This window comes from Daucus carota, chromosome 9 (assembly GCF_001625215.2).
Source record: "Daucus carota subsp. sativus chromosome 9, DH1 v3.0, whole genome shotgun sequence".
NCBI lineage: Eukaryota > Viridiplantae > Streptophyta > Magnoliopsida > Apiales > Apiaceae > Daucus > Daucus carota.
Genome location: NC_030389.2, coordinates 27244776 through 27269915, shown reverse-complemented (window position 1 = coordinate 27269915; position 25140 = coordinate 27244776). Strand labels below are relative to the sequence as shown.

General features: G+C 32.2%; 3 protein-coding genes across 3 annotated transcripts; 1 reads left to right on the top strand and 2 right to left on the bottom strand.

Moving 5' to 3' along the window:
- Positions 1-146: 146 nt before the first annotated feature.
- On the bottom strand, positions 147-1558 carry LOC108201950 (DNA damage-repair/toleration protein DRT100). Its single transcript, XM_017370295.2, has one exon. The coding sequence runs from the start codon at positions 1417-1419 to the stop codon at positions 325-327; it is 1095 nt and encodes a 364-aa protein (XP_017225784.1). The 5' UTR covers positions 1420-1558; the 3' UTR covers positions 147-324.
- A 4464-nt stretch (positions 1559-6022) lies between these two features.
- Positions 6023-10551, top strand: LOC108203042 (uncharacterized). The gene is made up of 5 exons (XM_064084660.1): positions 6023-6545; positions 8663-8946; positions 9472-9699; positions 9952-10048; positions 10149-10551. The coding sequence occupies exons 1-5, from the start codon at positions 6086-6088 to the stop codon at positions 10229-10231; spliced, it is 1152 nt and encodes a 383-aa protein (XP_063940730.1). The 5' UTR covers positions 6023-6085; the 3' UTR covers positions 10232-10551.
- A 115-nt stretch (positions 10552-10666) lies between these two features.
- On the bottom strand, positions 10667-13164 carry LOC108203041 (putative pentatricopeptide repeat-containing protein At3g01580). Its single transcript, XM_017371735.2, has one exon. The coding sequence runs from the start codon at positions 13025-13027 to the stop codon at positions 10976-10978; it is 2052 nt and encodes a 683-aa protein (XP_017227224.1). The 5' UTR covers positions 13028-13164; the 3' UTR covers positions 10667-10975.
- Between the last annotated feature and the right edge of the window lie 11976 nt (positions 13165-25140).

Here is a 25140-nt window from a genome sequence, read left to right as displayed (position 1 = left end):
AATGTAGCGTGATAATTAAGTTTTCAGGTGAAAAACACACGAATTCATGTTTTCATTTTAAATTCAAATAATATTATAATTCGTTATTATATTTTTGTGTTTGATTTTTAGTTAACCAAACCGAATGCACACCCTGCTTACCCCAGTTTATAAAAACAGAATCCACAGATACAGAAAATGGCCAAATGGGTACAGATTCGAGCATAACAAGCTGCATGCACTAATAATAACAAAACATAAATTAAACTAATTAATCATTTACCATGTATGTGTAATCCATAAACATCCACGCTTCTTGAGCTAGCTAGCTTCAACTTAAAATGTCTAACAAGCTCTAAGCGGCTTCCCACACAGACAATCGTTGCTAGAAAACGACGACGCATCAAGACGATCAAACGGTGACCCAGCCGGAATCGCCCCACACAAGTGATTATGACTCACATCCAAATGCCCCACGTAACTCGCATCACTTATCGATTTCGGAATCGGACCTTTCAACTCATTGTACGACAAATCTATTGATGTCAAATACGATCTCGGTCCGAACACATCGGGAATGGTACCGTCAAGGGAATTCTTGCTCAGATTCAAAATACTCACACTTGAGTGTAGTAATTTTGATGGTATCTTCCCTGATAATTTATTTCCATCGAGATTTAGTGTTGCGAGGACTCGCATTTTGCCGAGGGACCGCGGGATGGAGCCCGAGATTTGATTCAACGAGAGGTCTAATTCGGAGAGTCGGTAGATTTTTGATAAGGAGTTTGGGATGGGACCGGTGATCTGGTTCCGGCTCAGTAGGGCCCGGCTCATCATTCTGAGATTTCCTAGGTTTCGGGGCAATGCACCCGAAATCTGGTTGTTTCGGAGATCTAGATGTGTTAGAGAAGATAAATTTGATATCGAATTAGGCAACCAACCTGATAATTCATTGTCGGCTAAATCTAAAATTTTGAGGCGTTTGAGATGGCCGATGTGTCTGGGGACCTGGCCGGTCAGTTTGTTACCGAAGAGGTCGAGTATTCGGAGATTTGGGAGATACGAAATGCAGTTCGGGATGAAGCCGGAAATGCCTTTCCAATCTGCAATAATAATGCTTGAGAGCCAAGTTAATTGACACAAAGCAGGGGAAATAGTTCCAGACATGTAAGCAGTCCGGTTAGCCTTGTGGAAAATTGGATCTTCTGATTGGCCTCGAAGATTAATATATGTCACACGAGCATTGTTAGGGTCGCAGGTAACTCCATACCAGTTACGACAGCAGTCGTTGCCCGTCCACGACTTGAAAATCCCGACGAATGGTTCGTGCAGGGAAGCTTTCAAGGCCAGCAATGCTGCCCTGTCTGAAGGCGGGCAGCAAGTAACTAATGATGCTGCAGCAGCTAGAAAAAGAGCCGCTATGAAGAACAGAGAAGTCATTGGATTTACTTAGTCCAGGATATAGTGAAAATGTGAAGAATGTCATGATTTATAGCAAGTCATCTGAGATTAAAAAATGGCAGAGAAGTTGAAAAGAATCATTGAAGTCTGCGAGGTTGGATAATTAGGGAAACAGCAGAACATGGGATTATTGATTATGTAGCGTGCGAGTTTGCTAGACTTGCGCCACATTTCGCTGCTACACTGCAGGTGCCATTGACGAGGAGATGGTTCGTGAGTGGGTTCGTTTAGTTTATTGTTTCACCTGGTAACAACTGCCTGTGTCATGCCTATTCCATTCCATTCCAAAAATTACTAATGTTGTGTTTGGTTGGGGAGAATGGAATGGAATGCAATGAAATGAGTAAAAAATACTTGAAACTAACAGAGGAAGAAAGTTTTGAAAAAATTTGAATGAGTGCAAAATTGCTATGATAAGATTTGGGAAGAAATTGAGGATGAGAGAGAATGAAGCATTTCATCTCAAATGGAAAGGATGATATCTAGCATATGATGTAGGGAATAAAATAGAGTAAAGAATGAAATTTTTTAAAAATTTCATATGTGTCATGCCTATTCCATTCCATTTCAAAAATTACTAAAGATCTCAAAAATATATCCCAATTACTTTTCAAATAAATAGATATTATGGGTGTTTGGATTGAAAAAGTACCGGCCCGCTTCAAGAGCTCGAGATCTTTTTAGACAAAAAAGTCATAGCAGTTTTTTGGATTCCAAAGCCGGGAGTGAGAAGTTCTACTTTCTTACTTCATTTTTGTGTTTCTCTCGTCAATCGTAAGAAACAAAACAATCTAACCACTTCTTCCCCAACCTCCCTCTACAATATTTTTAATTCTGAAATAAACAAAAGAAATACTTTTTTAATTTGTTAACAAGTTCTATCTATTACCAATGAAAAAACTTTTTTAAAAATATCAAGTTTAATTATTTTGTATTTCAATTATTTTGTGTTAAAGTTTAACTATTTTGAGAGTTATATATGCGCGTTCATTTCAATAATTAAAACATATCATATGTATTTAACAGTTACTCATAGCTTTGCTCGTCACTAGCAACTTTTCAAAAAATGATGTGTCATCCCTGTAGATATAGCCGGTGTTTGGATTGAAGAAGTACTAGTTTTTTTTAAAGAGAAGCCCGCTTCAAGAGCCGGACAAAAAAGTTACAGCGGTTTTTTTTGGATTCCAAAGCTGGAAGTGAGAAGTGTTATTTCATTACTTCGTTTTTTTACTACTCTCGTCGGTCGTAGAAACAGAACAACCTAACCCCTTTCCCAACCTCCCAGTACAATATTTTTAATTTTGAAATAAAAAAAAAATACTTTTTTCAATTGATTTTAATTTGTTACCAAGTTTTATCTATTACCAATGGAAAAACTTTTTTAGAAAAATATAAAATTTAATTATTTTGTATTTCAATTATATTGTGTTAAAATTTAATTGTTTTGAAAATTATATATGCGCATTCATTTCAATAATTAAAACATATCATATGTATTTAAGAGATACTCATAGGTTTGCTCGTCACTAGCAACTTTTTGCTTACAATTATATTATATGATATTAGAGTTGGACTCAGTGAACGGCATAATATTTTTAGACTATTGTATACACTGTTGGATTGTGAGATGGATGAACAATTGTGATTAGTAGCTGATTAAAACAATTTATTTGAATAAAAATAAATAGTAGATAAATTTTTGAAAATCTAAAATATAATTCAAAATTTTTCATTAATTCCTTTCATAAAAAATTGTGTGGAACTCAATATATATTTAAGAATTTCGATTAACGACAAAATAATATTTTTGATAAAAAATTTCAAATGAATGTTGAGTCAGTTTTGTAAGCAGTGACTCACTTACTTACATGATAATTAATCCATTTTTATTTTTTATCTTTTTGTTATTTATATTCACACACCTAAAATCCAACCCCATACAGATTTGTTATTTTTGTTATGTGATTGGAGGAACATATTTGTTTGGGCTCTTATTAATTCAAATTATTTCTAGAAGTAGAATGTGAAGCTAGAGTAACAGTTAGCTATCTACTTGATTTTCATTAGTTCATTGACTTGTCTACTTTGATTCCTCTCCGTGATTATTCTTTGAGACCTCAAGATGGATGGCGTTGTCACTGTTAATTTTTTTGGCTTTCGGTTGACTTTTGAGTTGACGATAAACTTGATCGACATTTGAGGCTTCCTTTTATTTTATCAAAATACTCATATCGGTTACATTTGGCCAAAGTTACAGGATAAACAAATTGGTGGAAATGAATAGTGGTCAAATACAAGAGAAGCGACGACTCATTGACTCAACCCGCTAGCAGACCCTTACAAAGAATTCAGACATACATGATACACCTAGTCAACTTTAACATTCTTACCTCGTCCACATCAATAATTATCCAGTATCCATGCACGAATCGGGAATCATAAATAAGTTGACTATTCAATTTAAAATTCATTAGAAATTTTTAAGTAAATAGAATTTTTTTTTTTGTTAAATTGGAATATTATTGATAAATTAACATAATAATATTTAAAAACTAATGAGAAATTAATCATAATTTTTTTAACGGTTTTTCTATGGTGTGCCCATGGGCACATGCTAAGCGCGGAAAATTATGTGCTTGGATCATTTTGATTGGCTCCTATCTCATGATAATGGTGGACCCCCCTGCAAATACACCAACCACACCAATCAAAATCTCCCAAATATAAAAATTTCCGCGCTTAGCATGTGCTCATGGGCACACACTAGCCAAACCGTTTTTTTAAAATTGATCGATATGTTATTAGAGTCTTTCTAGTACGTTTATATATATCAATTAACCACTACTTTTTAATAAAATAAAATATTTGGATTCAGAATAAAATAAAATATTTCAATTGACAAAAAAATTTAGACATACATGTTTATCTGAATACGAGCCAATAAAAATATAATACCTAAATAAAATTAATTGTTAATATATGACATCGTCACACATTAGAAAATCCGATTCTTTATTATCCCTCTCCTACTTTGATTTCTCATGCCGCTAAATATATTTGTAGGGCTGTAAACGAACCGAACTATTCGCGAACAAACTCGGCTCGACTCGTTTAAAGCTCGACTCGGCTCGACTCGGTTCGTTATCGAGCTCGAGTTCGAACAAAAAAATTTGATCGTTAAGAAACTCGAGTCGAGTCGAGTTTTACTAGTGTTCGACTCGAGCTCGACTTGTAATTGACTCGAGCTCGACTCGGCTCGTTAAACTCGAACTCAACTCGACTCGTTAAACAAAATATATATGATTTTTTAATTTTTATTGTGTAAAAAAAATATGGATAATGAAATATAATTTTTTTCATTTTTGATATTTTCTTTTATATCATTAAAATAACTAGATCTTAACATCCTTACTGTTAAATTGTCAATAATTTTTTTGAGAAAAAAATATAACATCAATTCAGGATCAGACATATATAAAGTACTAGTTATTTCACTTGTTGATTATTAAAAATTCACATCAAATATATTTTTTGTTTTGTGATATTTTTGTAAAATCATTAAAATAAGAATATCCCAACATCTGTGTGGTTGAATCTTCAAGAAATATTTTAAATTTTTTTTTAATATTAATTATTTTTTCAAAAAAAAATCAAATTTTCGCGAACGGCACGGCTCGACTCGAACTCGATTTGACTCGAATTGTTCGCGACCAGCTCGAGCTCGACTCGGTTCTTAACGAATTCGAGTTCGAACAACAAAAAATGATCGTTTACCTTATCTATCAAGCTCGACTCGTTTAGCAAAAACTCGAACTCGACTCGCAGAAACTCGACTTGGTTCGTTTACATATTTGTATGAGAGTAAAAGCCTAAAGGAAGGGTATTCTTTTCTCTCTCGTTTTGAGAGTCGACTCCTTTAGGGTTTCAACCGTCACTTCTCCGCCTCCCAGATCTTCATCTTCTCACCAATTAACCCCTTCGCTCTCTCATCTCCTCTATTATATTACTAGTTTTTCAATAAAAACCAAGATCTAATCTTGTTTGAGTACCTTGTTATCAAGGTTGTGTACCCATATTTTTTGGGATGTCAGTGTGTGCCCATCTTTTTGGGATTTGGGATGTCAGTGTGTGCCCATCTTTTTGTGATGTCAGTATCTTATGTTTTCGTATTTTTATGTGTCTTGATGTGTCGTTCGATTATCAATCTGAAAAAGATTTATACGGTATTTTGGGAGATCGATAAGACTCGCATCGATTTTGGAACAATGGTGGATACCGCAAGAGCTCACCTTTCACAACAAATAATTGTTCATGTTTTGGAGACGTTTGGTGCTCCAGGATCAGTTGATTTGACTGATAGTTCTGAACATTGGCTACAGATGATGCTTATGTGAAGGTCAATTGCGATACTATTAGTTTCATAACTGATGTAGGTTGGATTGCTCGAAATATCATTATAATACTTTTTAGATCAAAAAATATGAATATTCTACTTGTTAAACGATCTGAAAACAAAACGACTATTCGATTTAGTTCGTTTTTGTTTCACAAGATTGTAGTTGATAGGGAGTTTGCGCTTGGTATTAATAAAATCCTTTGTTTGTCGGCAAAAAAAAAAAAGCCTAAAGGAAGAAACAGCAATGAAATGATAATGGATGTTTCAAGCCCAACAAACGCTTCATTCTCCTCAATCTCCTCCCCAGCTTCATCCCATCGATCAACACCACTGAGCTCACCCAACAACACCCCACTCGTCTCCATCCAGTGCTTTAAAACCAACTCCAAAGCCGAAGAATGGACAGCTGACACTCTGCACACTGGAGACATTGTCGAGATCATCGCTGTTGGCAACCTCACCGTGCGAGCTCCTTTCAAGAACGGAAGGAATGGTGTTCAGAAAATCTTACATGAGTGTTACAAGTCCAGGGACACGTCGATAAGGGTGCGAGTTCGACGGGGGTTGGATGAGTTTGCTGAGTTTGAGGGTTGTATTGTGCCTAATGAGTCTGCTGGGAGGAAACAGTACTTGTTGAGGTCGACACGGGATCCTGGTTATGCCGTTGGGTTTGTTAATCGGACGGAGGCAGAATGCTTCAATTTACAAGGTAAATTCCAAATTATATAGCGTTTATGAATATAAAGATGGAACCAAATATCACTTGTAATACAAAATGTGGGATCGTGCAATGTTTCACACAGCGTTTTAGTCTAAGACGTCAGATTATATTACATTTTGTAGTGATTTTCAGACCGAAACGTAAAATGTTTTCTTCCAAAAATCAAAATACTGGATTATCTGGCATTCATAGTTATATTTCAGGTCATTCTCAAAACTCAGATATTTTGGATATTTTTTATAAAAATTGTGGTATACGAGGCATTTTCCAGTAAACTGACCAGAAGGGCATTGAGCCTTAACTATATGATTAAATTCAATTTGACATGCAACTATATGAAATGTACTTGTCACATAACTATAGTTACACTGATCGATTCCATCCACCCTATAATGCTGAATGTTACCAGTACTAATTCTTCGTATTCCCTTTGATATATCTTTGCTGCATCCTAAAGTACTCTAGATTATCTACTTCTGCGCAAAAAATAAGATTTTGTACTTGCAATGGAGTTATTGGTTTTAATATACTGTGGGGCCGTTGTGGGGCTGTTTGGACAAGCTTACGAAAAATGATTCTTTACTTAAAATAAAGAAGTGAATTAGAAGTGAAAATTAAATAAGATAAGTAAAATGTTTAGAAAAGAAGTAGAAACTCTGAAAGAAAAGTTAGTATTCTCATCTTTTTAAAAGTATACACATGCGGGCCAGGAAAAGCAGAAGCCTGTTGATCCTGCTAAACAAACATGGGCTATATATATGACCCCTTAAACGATTTACTTATATGGCGCACCTAACTGTAATGATCTTTGTGGAAGTAAGATTGAAAACTGCAGTGAAATAAAAGCTTTTACCTAGTGCATTAAATTGTTATATTAAAAAATGTGGGGGCTATATTTTTCTCTAATATCAGTGTAATTTTGTATATCACACATTTGTGGCATACCATTTTGTCCAGTAATAGGCTTCTTGTTTTGTTTTTTCCTATCAGACTATTTTTCATTTGTTGTTTTCTTGGCTGATAGACCCTATGTGTAATGGCTGTCTCCCTGATAGTGAGGTTTTATCACACATTCTACAGCAGCCTAATGCTGGCTGGTTAACCTTTGTTGAAGATAATATTTAAGTTGACTTTGTCAAAGTCCTTGATAATCAACCTAGCATATGATGAATGATCACAATTCTGAATCAATTATGCTAATTGACCACTCACCCACTTGCCTCCCCTTGCATATATTATTGCCATGAATATTCATATTATCATATAACTGCATCTCTGGATGATAAGCATCCAGATAAGATAAGATAAATCCTATTCTGTATTCATATAAAAGCATGGTTGTAGAAATAAGTAATTGAAACTAATCGGGAATTTTTCAATAAATCGGGGAGTTTTAGAACATAGTATAGAAGTAACAAAGATTGATATAAGGCTTAATGTCCTTTTAACCCTCAATGTTTGGAGGTGTGTACCAATTCGCTCTCAATATTTTAACTCGGCCGATTCAACCCTCCAAGTATTCGATATGTTCAGATTAGCTCTCATCCCGGGATGAAGCCAAAAAACGGTATATAACGGAGGGTAAACTTGACAATTACTATTAAAGATGAAATTTGCTAGTTTCTTTTAACCCATAAAGAATACATTAGATGTTCCTTTTAACCCCTAAAAAATATATTAGATGTTCCTTTTAACTCTCAATGTTTAATGTCCTTTTAACTCTCACGAGTGTGAAATGTCATGGTTGTCTATTCGTTATATACTGTTTTTTGGTATGGAGGCTAATAGGAATATATCGCATACTTGGAGGGTTGAATCGGCCGAGTTAAAATATTGAGACCGTATCGGTACACACCCCAAACATGGAGAGTTAAAAGAGCATTTAGCCTTGATATAAACCATAAGTATATAAGATGATCCTGCGGTAATGTTATTTTGTTTTAGTTGTTTGTAGTCTCGCCTGCAGAATTTTCACTTCAAAACCAACTTTACTAAATTTGTAACTTATATTGTAAGGTTGAAATATCTATATTATAATGTTTTATATTTCGTGTTAACTATTCTTCCATACATATACCAATGTTACTCTAGTAAATTTCATGCAGCTTCAAGGAACTCTAGGATGGTGGATGCATTAGCTAAGACTCCACTTCAAGATGGACATGTTGCTTACCCTTGGGGAAGGAAAATGCTGGAGCAGCTACAAGTTCCAAACTCGAGCTTTTTTCTTTCAATGCTCTTCCTTCCTAGAACCTCAGATAGAAATCCTTCGCGCTACAATGATTTGGAGGACACTCTTGCTAGATCAAATGCATGGCTAACCTCCTCTCAGGCTTCAGGGGTACCTATTGTTTTCATGAACATCCAGACTGAATCACTACTTACAAAGGTATAATTTCGATTTAGGAACCTGCATAAAAATTCCTTGATAATAATAGTAAATGAATGAATGAGTGAGAATGAAAAACTTCGTACGCATATTGTCATTTTAAGCTGAGTATGCTGCATAAATGTTACAGTAAACAACATTTCAGAAAGTTTTTTTGAGCTAGACTGAAACTCGATAATATTGACTACAAAAATGTGCTTGATTATAATAATACATAAAAAATCTCAAACTCAACCCAAACGTGATTCAGCTCTACTCAATAAACATTTGTTCCATCAGCAAGTTGACTTTGGCTTGACTCTTTGAAACTATAGCTGAAAGTTGACTCACATTAAAACTCTAATGTGTAATAAGCTTACCGTTACTGTTAGAATCTGTCTCTATGTTACAGCTAGAGTATGAAAGGAAAGTATATCTTTATCCTGTGCAGAACTGCCAAATCTAAATCTTAATGTGCAAAGGAGTTAACTGTAGTATTTTTTGTCATCATGCTTATGTAGTCTTCTATTTTTTTTTAAAAAACAGATCTCTGGAGAGACTGCTTCTTCTACAGTAAATACTGGATCGTTGTCAGATCTAGCCAACCTTGCTAATGCAAGTTTGTATGGCTTTGAGGATTACCACGGGGTGGACATCGGTGTAGTTAGAGCAGTTAGGTTATGGTATTCTCCTCAAGAAGGAGAAGTGCCTATTGAAATCAAAATAAAAGAAAGTGACACAAAGCTTGGCTTTGCAATCAGTCGCACGGAGGAGGTCGGTAACTGTTTTTCCATCTTCCTTCACAAACTCCTAGTAATGCTCAAAATTCAAATCAAGTGATAAAGTAGATTCAAGTATGTAACATGGACATTTCCTCTTTCCACTGTCACATATCATCATATTTTGCTTGATAAATTATTCCTCACATTATTATGTTTTCTTTGTGAACCTATTTCTGTACTTGCAATAGAACATATATATATCTTACCTCAGCAATTTACTGTCTTTGCTTGTTTTGTTCCACAGGGTTTTATATACATATCTTCTGTAGCTGAAGATGATGATGATGCCCCTTCAACACGGTCAGGCCTCTGCAGTCTGTACAAAGAAGCAAACAGATCAGGTAAACTCCTAGTGATTTCAAGAGTATCTAATCAGAAAGTCCTTCCGTGGATAGTTTCTCAAACAGGAGCAATTCGATGCTATGATACTGTTTCCCTCAGCCAGAAGCTCTCATTACACCGCCATGCAAGGGTTTCTATATACATTCACATCTTCTCATGGGATCAAGGAGTTGGTTCCCTAATTAAGGGCTTCAGCTTGATGCCTCCAACCGAATGTGCAGATGATAAACAGGCAACACCTTTCAGATATGACGAATCAAACGAGAGCAGTCACAGCAGTATCCGTAGCAAGGATGGACTGGAGCTCAGACCTTAGAGAAACACGGCAGCAGATAACTCCTTCCAGTTTCAAGATTTTGTAGTTGGAAAGTATAAGGTTTTTGCGTTTCTTCATGTGCTTTTCTCCATCAGTATGTAGATACGCATCAATTTGTACTTTGTAGTATAGTCCGCCTAGTCGTGAGTTTGCTCTTGAAATAAAAAGAGTTCTATTTATTTTCTATATTGCATCGGTAGTAATAAGTTTAACATCCCATCAAACTCCAAATTTTTATTCATTAAAAAATTTGCTTAAACTCTGATAAATCGGTACAACTGCTCAATGTCCAATGTCGTACAGTTAAGAGCATTTCCAATCTACAAAACCCTTAGCTGAAGCATGCTAAAAATAGAATTCACAAGCAATCTTTTAATAACTTAGAACCATCAAATAAATTCTTTTAGAAAGAGTTTTTTACCTTCTGGAATCCTCCCTTCAAACAAAGGCTGTCATGTGATCTAGTATATACCATGACTGAGGATATCTGAGCAAGTCTATTGCCATTAGTTGTACACCTCAAAAATAAGCTAAAGGTTCTTCATATCAACACGACAATTCCCTGGACCTCGAGATAGAAAAATTATTCATAGTTAAGGGTGCCTATCTTTCAAGATGATGCAAAATCCTCTGTATGGTGCACTGAAACTCCTGCATCAGGCACATAGCCCTCTGCTCCCATATTTAACTCCAACTTTTTCAGCAACATGTATATATTCGTGGTCATGGGATGAGATCTATCTCCAGCGACAAAACTGTGGACCTCACTGTTAGCCTCAATTATACTTACAGCTGATACCTTCTTCATTTTCTTTTGTTTAACCAAATTTCTAATTTCTGCCACATTATCCCATTTTCCATCAGCAGCATATATATTTGACATAAGAATGTAATACCCTGCATGTTCAAAGTCTAATTGTAAGAGATTCCTTGTAGCAACCTCTCCCAATACCGTCTTCTGATGAATAGTACAAGCACCAAGGAAAGCTCCCCAAACATGTGGTTCAACTTTTGGCATTAGGTTAATAATTTCCATTGCCTTTTCCAACTCTCCAGTACGGCCTAAAAGATCAACAACTATTGCATAATGATTTGAATCAGGTGTAAGTTGATGTTCATTAACCATTGCATTAAATAAGCAAATCCCTTCTTCAACTAAGCCTGCATGACTACAGGCAGATAGAACTGAAAGGAAAGTGACATTATTAGGTTTCACTAACGAGTTATTGACCATCAAATAAAACAAATCTAGTGCTTCCCTCCCTTGCCCATGAACTCCGTAACCTGCAATCATCGAACTCCATATAACAACATCTTTCCTGGTTGTTTTATCAAAAATCTTGATTGCATTGTCCAGGGAACCGCACTTAGAGTAGGATTCAATGAGTGAAGCCTCAACAAAAGAATTATTTTCATAGCCAGCTCTAATGACATAGCCATGCAGGCATAAAGTTTGCTGAATTATTCCCAACTCGGAATAAGCTGTAAGAATCTTCACGATAACATTACCATCTGGTTGAACTCCACCTGATAGCATATTGCGGAAGGTAGCCACCGACTTGTGTGCCTTTCCATTTTGAACACAACCACTTAACAATGCAGACCATACAACCTCATCTTTTTCCGGCATTCTATAGAAAAGTTCAACTGCTTCATCAGGGGAAGAACAATTCATGTACATATCAATCAATGCAGTAGATACTAAGATATCCAATTCCAACCCTTTCTGAATAGCAAGCTGATGGATCTTCTTACCCTCTTCCAAATTACAACTGGCTTCGCATGCCTGTAAAGCACTTATAACAGTGACTTCATTTGGTTCAACCTTTTCAAAAATCATCCTATTAAAAAGATCCACTGCTTCTTTAGCAGCACCATTATGAGCATAACAAGAAATCATAGCCCCCCATGAAATCACATCCTTTTCTTCCATTATTCTAAATAAACTAGCCGCATCATCCAAAGATCCAGTCTTTGCATATAAATTTAACAATGCATTAACCAACGATAACCTATTACCCAATCCCATTTTAATCAACATTCCATGAACACTACTTCCGTCCTTCAAATACAATAATTTAGCACAGGCTGAAAGAACGCTAATAAGCGTGACTTGGTCTGGACTAACACCCGCCACATTCACCATTCTGGCAAAAAATGCCAAAGCTTCCTGTGGACAACCATTATGCTCATACCCCGTAACAATCATCGTCCACAATACAACATCAGGTTGCGGGTATCCCTCAAACACTCTAACAGCATCAGTCATTACTCCAAATTTCGAATACAAATCAATCAAACCCGAACCAACAAACAAGTTTGAATCAATAATATCATCTTTTTTGACAAACCCATGAATCATTTTGCCAAACTTAAGTGAATTCAACCCAACACAAGCCTTCAACGCCAACAGAATTGCAAGAGGATGAGGTTTTTGATAAAAGCCCATGATTGAGAAAAGACATAAAGTGTGTCTAAAGCGTCTGTCACGGTTACAGCATCTTAAAATAGAGGTCCATGTAATTGAGGTTGGCTGAGGCAATTCATCAAACATATCAAATGCGGTGAACTTGCTCGCAGCATAGAAACTGTGAAGATAACCAGTTTTGATGATAAATGAATGCAAGTTGGTGAGGAAACTGGGGTTGCTACATCCTTTCATATGTTATTGCAACAAAATGGATTTGTAAGCGGCAGGCAAATTTAAAATATATTTTGCATTGAAATGAAAAATGGTTAAATTAAACGATTGACAGGATTTAAATTAATTGAATTAGATGAGAAGTGGACCACCTAACGGATAAGTTGTTACTCCCTCCGTCCCACCCGTTTCTTTACACTTTCTTTTTTGGTTGTCCTATCCAATTCTTTACATTTCAAAACTTACCAAAAATAGTCAATGGGTCCCGCCACTTCTCCACTTTTCTTTCTTTTTCACACTACTTTTACTTCACTATCTTCATTTTATACATTAAAAATCAATAGATCCCACCACTTTACCCACTTTTCTTCCTCTTTTCCACTACTTTATACATATTTCTTAACCTCCGTGCCCAACCCATTTGATAAGAAATGGGTGGGACGGAGGGAGTAATAACTTTGACTATAGTATAAATCCGTGAGAATTACGTCAAAATTTTAGCCATAATCTAAAAATCCGTTTCTGCTTGGATACTTCGTGGACCATGACAAAATTTTATTTAGAGTGGTACAAAATTGAAGTTGGATATATAGCTTAATCCATGAATAAATATATACTCCCTCCATCTCATTTTAAGTGTCCTGTTTTGATTTTTAATGGTCAAATTGATTAATTTTTGACCAAGTATAAAGAATAAAGGGAAATCTACAAAACTACCTACCTTTTCTTTTATTGTTTTCAAAAATACTACCTTCCAGAATTATTTTTAAAAATACCTTTTCATAAAAAAAAAATTTCGAAAATACTGTTTGCAACTTTTGCAACCTCATTTGCAACTACAGGCGGCGCCAGCCGTGTTGCAACCTGATTTCAAGTTCCAGTTTTCAAATGTCATTTTCGACCTCATTTTCGGATATATATATTCGATTCCGAAAATGAGGTCGAAAATGACATTTGAAAACTGGAACTTGAAATCAGGATTTGTAATTGCATATATGGTTGCATATGGTTGTATTCAGTTGCATATGGTTGCATTCAGTTGATTCTATTATAATCTAATGGCCCCGTCAGGGGCACACCATACATCTGTTGTTACTTACAGTTCTCAGTTGCATTTAGTTGCAACTGAGGTTGCAAAAGTTGCAACTGCAGTTGCAACCTCATTTGCGACTTTTGCAACCTCATTTACAACTATATATAATTTTCAGTTGCATTTAGTTGCAACTGAGGTTGCAAATGAAGTTGCAACTGCAGTTGCAAAAGTTGCAACTGCAGTTGCAACTTCATTTGCAACCTCATTTGCAACTTTTGCAACTTACAGTTTTCAGTTGAACTAGTTGCAACAGTTGCAACTTTCCATTTTTATTTGGAGCTATTCACCAAAAAACCCAATCAACTTATCCTTTTTTGGCAAAAAAACCTTTGAACTTTTTATTTAATTAACAACCCCAATAAATTTTATTAAATTATATAAAAATATATAAAATAAACCATGGTTAAATTTATCAATCTTAATTGTTAAGTATCTTTCCTTAATTTGCATTTCTTTATACACATATGTGCCACATATTGTCTATTCATTAATAAATATAATTTTTTCTTTAATATTTTATAATATTATAATTTCATAAACCCACGCTATAAGGAAGATCTAAGTGTTTTCATCGTTTATACCAAAGAATATATTATTTTGACCGTTTTATAATTTATTTACACTTAATTTATATTGTCTAACTTCTACGAGCTAGTCATATGTGTGTATATATATATATATATATATATATATATATATATATATATATATATATATATATATATATATATATATATATATATTCTACTTAAGGATAATTGGCGGATTATGATTTTATAGCATGATATATTATAATTTTGATTTAAAAAATAATATGAAAATAAGTGAAGATGTGCTTGTCAGGTGTCTGATTTTTTTTCTCCTTGTTTTTTCTTCTAATATATTAATTTGAATTGTTATAATTTGTCAAGTAAGCTATTTAATCATCATGATTACTTGTTAAAATTCATGGCCACGAAAGTCTGTATCAAAATCTTAAGTTATATTTATCTTAGATCTTGTAGTTAAATCTTCAGAAAAATATCTTTTTTTTAGTTTTTTGATTAATTTTAGTCATGTTGCTACATAAGATGTGTTAATCATGATTAGTCCACGTAAGCCATAAGTAACTCTGATTAAATTTTTTCATAAATTTAGTAAAGTTTATTAGGGTTGTTAGGGAAAAGAAAAGTTTAAAGGTTTTTTTAGCAAAAATATGAAAAGTTGATTGGGTTTTTTGGTTAATAGCTCTTTTTATTTGCAACTTTTGCAACCTCATTTGCAACTTTTGCAACCTCATTTGCAACTTTTACGGCTGCGCCGCCCAAGGTTGCAAATGAGGTTGCAAAAGTTGCAAATCGTATTTTTGAAAAAAATTTTTTATGAAAAGGTATTTTTAAAAACAATGAAAAAGATGGTAGTATTTTTAAAAAAATAATTTTACAGATGGGTATTTTTAAAAAGATCCCAAAATCTACAAAACTACCTACCTTTTCTTTTATTGTTTTCAAAAATACTACCTTCCAGAATTATTTTTAAAAATACCTTTTCATAAAAAAAAATTTCGAAAATACTGTTTGCAACTTTTGCAATCTCATTTGCAACTACAGGCGGCGCCAGCCGTGTTGCAACCTGATTTCAAATTCCAGTTTTCAAATGTCATTTTCAGATCTATCTCATTATCCTTATAATCCAGTTTTAGTCACCTATCTTGCTGTAGTCCACCTTGTTTGTCATAGCCAGGAGCCTTTGTAAGTCTCAAGAGAGTGAGCAGTTTAGGTAAGGGCATTTAAAACATAGGTATGAGCCTACTTAAGGTAAGAGGGTATGCATTTAAAAACTGAAATTAGAAGATAATAAGCTCAGTCTAGATTTTAATGAATAAACTTTTTAGAACTAGTTCTTCAGTAAGCTCAAGGTCATCTATGTCTTCGATCCCTCCTATCCCAGATTTTATTAATCAGGAAGAACATAGTTATGAAAATATTAGTCAAGAATTAGGAAATTGGAATATTCCTAGTGTTAATCCAAAACAAATTTATGAGTCAACATTTACTGATAACTTTAAAACAAACTATAATGTTAAAACTGTTGAAAGAATTTATGCTATTAACAAAGAACATGAAAATTGTTCTCTCTTAGATAAAGAAATAATTAAAAAATATAGAAAAAAAGGTTACAATTATATTCACATAGGATTAATTCAAGTTGCAGTAAAACCATTAACTATTAAAGGTATTAATTCTAGTATATTATTATGCTTAAGAGATGCGAGATTTTTAAACTATGTTCCTAGTATATTAGGAATAATGGAATCTAGCATTCATAATGGACCAATCCACTTTAATTGCTTTCCTGACTTTACCTTAAGTCTTAATGATCCCCATTTATTAAAAGCTTTAACACTAAATATTAAAACTGCAGGAGAGATAACCCAAATGATTGAAGGGTCACAACCTTTAGCTTTAATATATAATATCCATTATAAAACTATGAAAACAGATTTAAATATTCATTCTTTAAACAAAAGTCCTAAAGATAAAACTGTTTTAATTCAAGGAAGTACTAGTGAAGCTAATATTCAAGTTCCAAAAACAATCCTTTGGAAAGATATTAATCTCCCCAGTCAATGGATTTTAGAAAATGAAACACCCCAAAGACCAATAAATAATAATATAATGAATTTAGAAAATGTTATACAATATTTAGATGGTACAGTTAGAATAAGTTTTGATAATCCAAATAGACCTCTAATCTTAGAAGAGTTAGTTGATTCATCAACAGCCTCCAGGAAAGATTCAGAACTATTAAGTAAACATAAACTTAGAGAAATAAGAACAAAAGGTATAATAAATGAAGGTCAAACAAGTTGTCCTTTTTATTCTACCAACAGTCAAGTAATAGAAGAAGATGAACAAAATTTATCTCCTACACATTCAGATTTTGAACCAAAACCAACTAATAACCAACTTCTTGTTATTAATAAAGAATTTACTGTTAATTGGGAAAATTTAAATGAAGATTTTAATTCAAAAAATAATAAAGAAAAAAGACACCAATTTAGGAATAACCACAATCATAACGACAGAGAAAAAAATAGTTAATAAATGAAAAAAATTTATAATAAAAGAAAAAATAAATATTACATTTTATATATGGTATGAAAAATATTATGGTAAGTGTAATGTAATTACTAAAACTCAATGGAATAAAGAAGATAGATCAAAAGTAACTTCTAGCCATCCACCTGTAGAAAACATAATTATTCCAGTAAAAAATGACTTTGTTACTGCTTCCCCCTTTAAAATATCTAATGGGAATAATAGTGAAGAAAAGAAAATCATTGAACAAAATAATTATACTAATCAATGTTTAATAACCATAGGAAAACAATTAGATAAAATTGAAGAAAAATTTGAAGATAAAACTTTAATCCAAAACCAAGAAATTAAACTAGAAAAACCTCTATTAAATTTAACAAATAATAGATATGGTAAGGGATTACCCAACAAAGACCAAGAACTGGTAAAATCTATTGATAGGTTAATTAAAAAATTAGATAAACCAGAAACTAAAATCGTAGCGGTTTTAGGAAGAAATGAAGATAGTAGTGATAGTGATGAGTCTATTATCAGTAACATTGAAAATCAATTTAAAAAATTAAGTTTTAAAAATCCTAATCTAACTAGTTTAACAAAAAATTGGTACTCTAGACCAACTCCCCCAGATCTACAGTTTGAAGAAAGAAATTTAGATAATCAATTTTCTGTTTCCTCTAGTCAAACTTACGAATGGAATATAGATGGTCTTAGCGAACACGAATTATTAATAAAACTAAATCACATGTCCATGGTAGCTAATAGTTATTTGACATCTTTTAATAACCTAGGACAACCAGAAATAGTAGCAATCCTAGCCGGAGGATTTACTGGAACTATTAGAGCATGGTGGGATAAGCATCTTACTACAGAAACTAGAGATAGTATTATATATGCTATTCAGAAAGATGATGAAGGGAATCCTATATTCGACATAGATATAGGAATGGGACCGCCTGATGGAATAAATACATTAATATACACTATAATAAAACATTTTATAGGAACACCTAGTAATATCACAGAAAGAATTCATGATCAGTTAAGCAATTTAACTTGTCCTACTTTAAGTGATTTTAGATGGTATAAAGATGTTTTTACCTCAAGAGTAATGATGAGAGATGACAGTAATAATTCTTTCTGGAAAGAAAAATTTGTTAATGGATTACCAAATCTTTTTGCACACAAAATTAGAGAAGAATTAAGTAAAAACTTAGGATTCATTGACTATGATAATTTAACATATGGTGATATAATAAGTCAAATTCAAAAGACAGGATTAAAAATGTGCATTGATTCCAAGATCAATAAACAAATTAATAAAGATAAGGATAAAGCTAAATATGAGTTAGGAACCTTTTGTAAACAATATGGCTTACCACCAATAGCACCTTCTAGAAAAACTAAGCACCATATTAAAACAAGAAGTCATAAAAGAAATAATCTAGAGTATTATAAAAAACCAAAAACTTTTAAGAAAAGAAACTTTAAGAGTCATCCTAAATTTAATAAAAAATTTGACAAAAGTAAAGTAGTATGTCATGGTTGTGGTAAACTTGGTCATTATAAAAATGAATGTAGAGTTAAAGAAAAACTTAACCAATTAAATATATCAGATGAGAACACTGATATAATTTTAAATTTAATGCGAATTGAGAATAATTATAGTTCTGATAATTATTCTGGAATACCTTCCCACAACACTAGTGATACTGATGATAATAGTAATAGTGAACCAAATATAACCATAGGATGTAAAGATAATTGCAATAAAGATTGTTGTAATAAAACAGTAAATGTTTTAACAAAAAATAAAACATTAAATGTTTTAACTAAAGAAGAAGAAGAACAAAGTTTATTAATTGAGTTAATTAGTAAAATAACAGATCCTGAACTAAAGACTCAATACATAAATAAACTCAAAATATTATTAATAGATAATAAAGAGTTTAAAGATAATAAAAAAATTAGAAAAACCAATGGTTAGTCTTAATAAAACTCTTGAAAGATTTAAAAGTCCTATTAAAGAAGTTACTTTAGCCATTTTAAATCAAGAAGTTAATAATATAAAGAAAGAAATATTTAATTTAAAACAAGAAATTCCTAAATTAAGACAGGAAATTGAAGATATTAAACCAAATTTAAAGATCCATGATTCTTCGTCAGAAGAAGAAAGAGAGGAAGCTTCTAAAAATGATACAGAAAACAATCTAGTAAGCCTAGGACATTCTTTAAAAAGATTAAAGGATATCACTATCCAAAAATGGTATATCAATGTTAAATTAGTTATTAATAAATCATTCACCATAGAACTCCCAGCTTTAATTGATTCTGGTGCTGATTTAAATTGTATCCAAGAAGGGTTAATCCCAACTAGTTATTATGAAAAAACTAATGAAAGATTAAGCTCTGCTAATGGTAGTCAAATGGATATTAAATATAAATTATCTAAAGTACATATTTGTCAAGACAACGTATGTTTCAAAACGTCCTTTGTTTTAATAAAAAATATGACTGATAAGTTGATTTTAGGATGACCGTTTATATATTTATTATACCCATTTACAACCACTACTAAAGGACTAATAAGTAGTCATTTAGGACAAAAAGTAACGTTTAAATTTACTACTGAACCTAGAGAAAGAGATTTAAAAATTATTCAAGAACAATCAATTTCTAAAACCCTTAATATATTAAATAATAAAAGAAACCATTTAAAATATTTAAAAACTGAAATTAGATATAAGAGAATTGAAGAACAATTAAAAGATAATTATTTACAAAAGAAAATAAAAATCTTTAATGACATATTAATTAAAGAAGTATGTTCTGATGTTCCCCATGCTTTTTGGCATAGAAAAAAGCATGTTGTTAAAATTCCTTATGCTAAAGAATTTAAAGAACATTTAATACCAACTAAAGCTAGACCTATCCAGATGAGTCATGAACAGATGGAACTATGTAAACAAGAAATAAATGATTTATTAAAAAAAGGATTAATCACGAAAAGTAAGTCCCCTTGGTCTTGTGCAGCATTTTATGTTAACAAAAATGCTGAAAAAGAAAGAGGTGTCCCTAGATTAGTAATTAATTATAAGCCATTAAACAAAGTCATTGAATGGATTAGATATCCATTACCTATAAAGAAAGATTTAATTAATAGGTTAAGTCAAGCAGTAGTCTTTAGTAAATTTGATCTAAAAAGCGGATTTTGGCAAATTCAAATAGCTGAGGAAGATAGGTATAAAACAGCATTTACCACCCCTTTTGGTCATTTTGAATGGTGTGTTATGCCATTTGGTCTTAAGAATGCCCCTAGTGAGTTCCAAAATATTATGAATGATATTCTAAACCAGTTCAGCCATTTCACAATTGTTTATATTGATGATGTTCTTATTTATTCGAATTCAATTGAAGAACATTGGAAACACTTGAATTCTTTTTTCAAAACAATCAAAACCAATGGGTTAGTTCTTTCTCCTAGTAAATGCTCGCTATTCCAAACCAAAGTTAGATTTCTTGGTCATAATATTCAATATGGTCATATTAAACCCATTGACAGAGCTATTGAGTTTGCAGATAAATTCCCAGATGAAATTCTAGACAAAACCCAACTCCAAAGGTTTTTAGGGTCTCTTAATTACATAGGAGAATTTTATAAAGATTTGAGGAAACAATGCAAACCCTTATTTGAACGTCTACAAAGTAACCCTTCCCCTTGGACTTCAATTCATACTTCTATAGTCCAAGATATTAAAAAATATGTTAAAACTTTACCCTGTCTTGGTATTTCAAATCCTCTAGCTTTCAAAATTGTTGAAACAGATGCCTCTGAAATTGGATTTGGAGGAATCCTCAAACAAAAATTAACTCCTACTTCCCGTGAACAAATTGTTTGTTTTCACTCAGGTGCTTGGAATATTACTCAGAAAAGTTATTCAACTATTAAAAAAGAGATTTTAAGTTTAGTTTTATGTATTAATAAATTCCAAAATGATATTTTAAATCAAAAATTCTTAGTAAGAATAGACTGTAAGTCAGCAAAATATATTTTAGAAAAAGATGTTGAAAATATAGCTTCTAAACAAATTTTTGCTCGATGGCAAGCTTTATTGAGTATTTTTGATTTTGATATTGAGTATATTAAAGGAAGTGAAAATTCTATCCCTGATTTCCTAACCAGAGAGTTTTTACAAACAGGAGAGTCAAAATGAGTGTTAGAGGTGGCAGTAATTCAAGAGGGAGAGGAAAATCTTCTCCAATTAGTTATGCTAGTTCTATCAGAGGAGCGATTGTTCCCCATCCAGTAAACTCAGTCCAAGCCGTGGACATAGTAAACAGATATCAGGTTTTGGGCCAAGTCCCCAGGCCTTTTAATTCAGTCTTAGCTAGTAAACCTCCAGCTTTTGACCCTTTTGGGCCTTCAAATGCTGCTAGTAAAATATCCCAAAAACCCATATTTAGTCAATATAGTTCTACTTCAGACTACATTGTTAATTTTGAAGTAAACTTATTTTTTGTGGAACATTTCATGGAACCAAAAAATAATCCAGTAAAACTTGCTGCCCAGTTCTTTCCTAAGGGTTGGCATTTTATTCCATTTGCTCCATATAAGTCATTATCCTATTATAAAGACATTTTAATTCAAACTGATTCCATAGTAATCAAGCCCATTTTAGACAGAAAAGATGATACCAAAGTTTTGTATCATTCTCTGTATATTAAACAGATTATTTCTCAATCAGAATTCTGTGATCATCCTTCAGATCTTCATTTAATAGAAAATAACCATTTCTGTTATTATGACTACATTGAAGCATGGAGTAAAGTATTCTTATACCAGAATCAGACTTTTAGTCATTCCTGGTTTATCCAATTTGATCATAAATTCAAAAGTCAGATTCCTCTATGGTTTACCCTTTGGTGGTCTAGATTTGGCCCTTCAGATGCCATTATTCCAGATCAGCTTAAAGCCCAAATAACCCATTTTAGTAAACAAAAAGTAAACCCTAAATCTGAAGGTATCCCAATATTGCTTCAATTTTGTAGCAAATATAAAATCCCTTGGATTTTAAAATGGCAATATAACCTGAAGACTCCAGTTCAGTCAACAATTGTTTCCACAATGCAGTCGGAAGCAATAATCAGTCAACATAGTCAGATTAGTCATGTCTCCAGAACATTTTTCATTAAATGGTGGGATAAGTTTGATGTAAATCGAATTGTTGGTCAAGTTCAGAAGGAATTCCCTCCAATTCAAATCAGTAAAGCTATCTCCAAAGAAAAGGAACATTGTAGTAGTCCTTCTGGTCCTTCAACATCTTTGGATTTTGATTCAGTCAGTAAATTATCTAATGATGAATTGAAATCTTTGATTCAAGTAATTAATGCGAGAGTAAGCAATATTGAAGAAGATGCCTCCGACAAAGAAGAGACAGGCTCCAGTCAAAATTCAATAAACAATAATGATCCATATAACAGCGAGTTATTTCAAGATTCACAAGATCCTTTTGCCATATGATAATGCAGAAGAAGACAAACAGTGAAAAGGCAATTCTACTATTCATGAACAGTAAAAGTGATTTTTACTTTTGTAAAAATAATTTTCTATTTACTTTGTAATAATTCAATTTTGGACGCTTGTGTCCACAGTGATCTAGTTTTGGTTATTTAAAGAGGTCTGAACTTCAGAAGAAGGCAGATTGTATTTGGTAAGAGAGTTTTCATATTTTCGTTCTGTAAACACATCTTTGCTGAAGCGTCTGAAGCGTCGGAAGAGAGAAACCAGTACAGAGCTTACATTTGTATTTAGTTTGAACAATACATTTGTAATAGTGAGAACCCTGTCAAGCAAGATATGCTCTGCTAATCTTGTAAGTAACTTCCAAATATATTGAAAAATATTTTAGTAAATATAAATCTTGTTAGTTATATTCGCCTTCATGGCTGGTTTTTGTTGAGATATGCTATTTATATTTTGCTTATTCTGTTTATATATCTATTTAGTTTATATATATATATATATATATATATATATATATATATATATATATATATATATATATATATATATATATATATATATATATATATATATATTCGATTCCGAAAATGAGGTCGAAAATGACATTTGAAAACTGGAACTTGAAATCAGGATTTGTAATTACATATATGGTTGCATATGGTTGTATTCAGTTGCATATGGTTGCATTCAGTTGATTCTATTATAATCTAATGGCCCCGTCAGGGGAACACCATACATCTGTAGTTACTTACAGTTCTCAGTTGCATTTAGTTGCAACTGAGGTTGCAAAAGTTGCAACTGCAGTTGCAACCTCATTTGCAACTTTTGCAACCTCATTTACAACTATATATAGTTTTCAGTTGCATTTAGTTGCAACTGAGGTTGCAAATGAAGTTGCAACTGCAGTTGCAAAAGTTGCAACTGCAATTGCAACTTCATTTGCAACCTCATTTGCAACTTTTGCAACCTCATTTGCAACTTTTGCAACCTCATTTGCAACTTTTGCAACTTACAGTTTTCAGTTGAACTAGTTGCAATTGCAGTTGCAACAGTTGCAACTTTCCATTTTTATTTGCAACTTTTGCAACCTCATTTGCAACTTTTGCAAACTCATTTGCAACTTTTACGGCTGCGCCGCCCAAGGTTGCAAATGAGGTTGCAAAAGTTGCAAATCGTATTTTTGAAAAAAAAATTTTATGAAAAGGTATTTTTAAAAACAATGAAAAAGATGGTAGTATTTTTAAAAAAATAATTTTACAGATGGGTATTTTTAAAAAGATCCCTATAATAAATTCGTTATTATTTTAAAAACCTAAAAATTATATTTTATAGTATATTGTATGTACTTTATAATGATATAAATTTTTCATTTTTAAAAATTATATTATATGTGTAAATATCAGCTAAATTTGGTTAGTTTGACCATTCAAAAGTTAAACATGACACTTAAAATTGGATGGAGGAGTATTACTAAATATGCAACATCATGTATAGAAAAATTATTCACATAGACTATGGGTAGTATTTTTTTTTTATGAAAAAAAATTAATTCACTAATGAAAAACTATACGTCATCTAAAAAACAGTTGAGTCGAATAAATATAAAATAGATCATATCGCTGATTAATCTAATTTTTATAAAGACAAGCGATTTGTTGAAATTGATATATATAATATATATATAACTTTCATCAAAAATTTATCAAAACCAGTTTGAGCTATCGACTGTATAATGCATAACTATAATTTTATTTCAAATTTTGTGATCTTTAAGAGTATACTCTTTTAACCATCATTTAAAATAACAAAAAACAAAAATTTTATATTATCACAACTATATCTTTAAGAATAAGTTTTTAAAAAAAATATACACGTTGCGGGATTAAATATTATTAATTGTATTTAAGTTTTATATTTTTATAAACATGAAAAAGTTATTAAAAAATAAATAACATTATTTTAAGAAAAAAAATGATGAAAAAAATCAGGAATCAAAATTAATTAATTAAACTATCGACCCATGACTTATTGAATTTTTTTTAATAAAACCTAAATTATCAATATACTAATGAAATATAAAACAAATCAAAATTTTTCAATATATCAAAAAAATTTACAATACTGAAAAAATTTTCTTCAAAAAAAAAATTCTGAATAATTTTAGATTTTTGATACAAATTAGAAGGCTGTGACTTGTGAGAGCTAGTATTTGAATTTGTTAGGTAAAATTAAAACAAAAAGTTTAAGTTTGAATATATTTGGGGGTGTTTGGCTGGGCTTTTAAGCCCAGCTTTTAGGTTATAAGTCAACTTCTACTTATTTCGTAGTGTTTGGGTAAAGAAATTATAAGCACTTCTGGCGACTTATAAGCTGGAGTTTTGGAAGTTAGAAATGCTAGCTTTTTTTTTTTGACTTATTTTTTTTTTAAAATTTAACTTCA

Excerpts from the sequence above, each read along its gene's own strand:
- LOC108201950 (XM_017370295.2), bottom strand. The coding sequence starts at position 1,419 with ATGACTTCTCTGTTCTTCATAGCGGCTCTTTTTCTAGCTGCTGCAGCA.
- LOC108203041 (XM_017371735.2), bottom strand. The coding sequence starts at position 13,027 with ATGAAAGGATGTAGCAACCCCAGTTTCCTCACCAACTTGCATTCATTT.
- LOC108203042 (XM_064084660.1), top strand. The coding sequence starts at position 6,086 with ATGATAATGGATGTTTCAAGCCCAACAAACGCTTCATTCTCCTCAATC. Across the intron at positions 6,546-8,662 it reads AGAATGCTTCAATTTACAAG|CTTCAAGGAACTCTAGGATG; the intron begins GTAAATTCCAAA and ends AATTTCATGCAG. Across the intron at positions 10,049-10,148 it reads CAAAGAAGCAAACAGATCAG|CCAGAAGCTCTCATTACACC; the intron begins GTAAACTCCTAG and ends TGTTTCCCTCAG.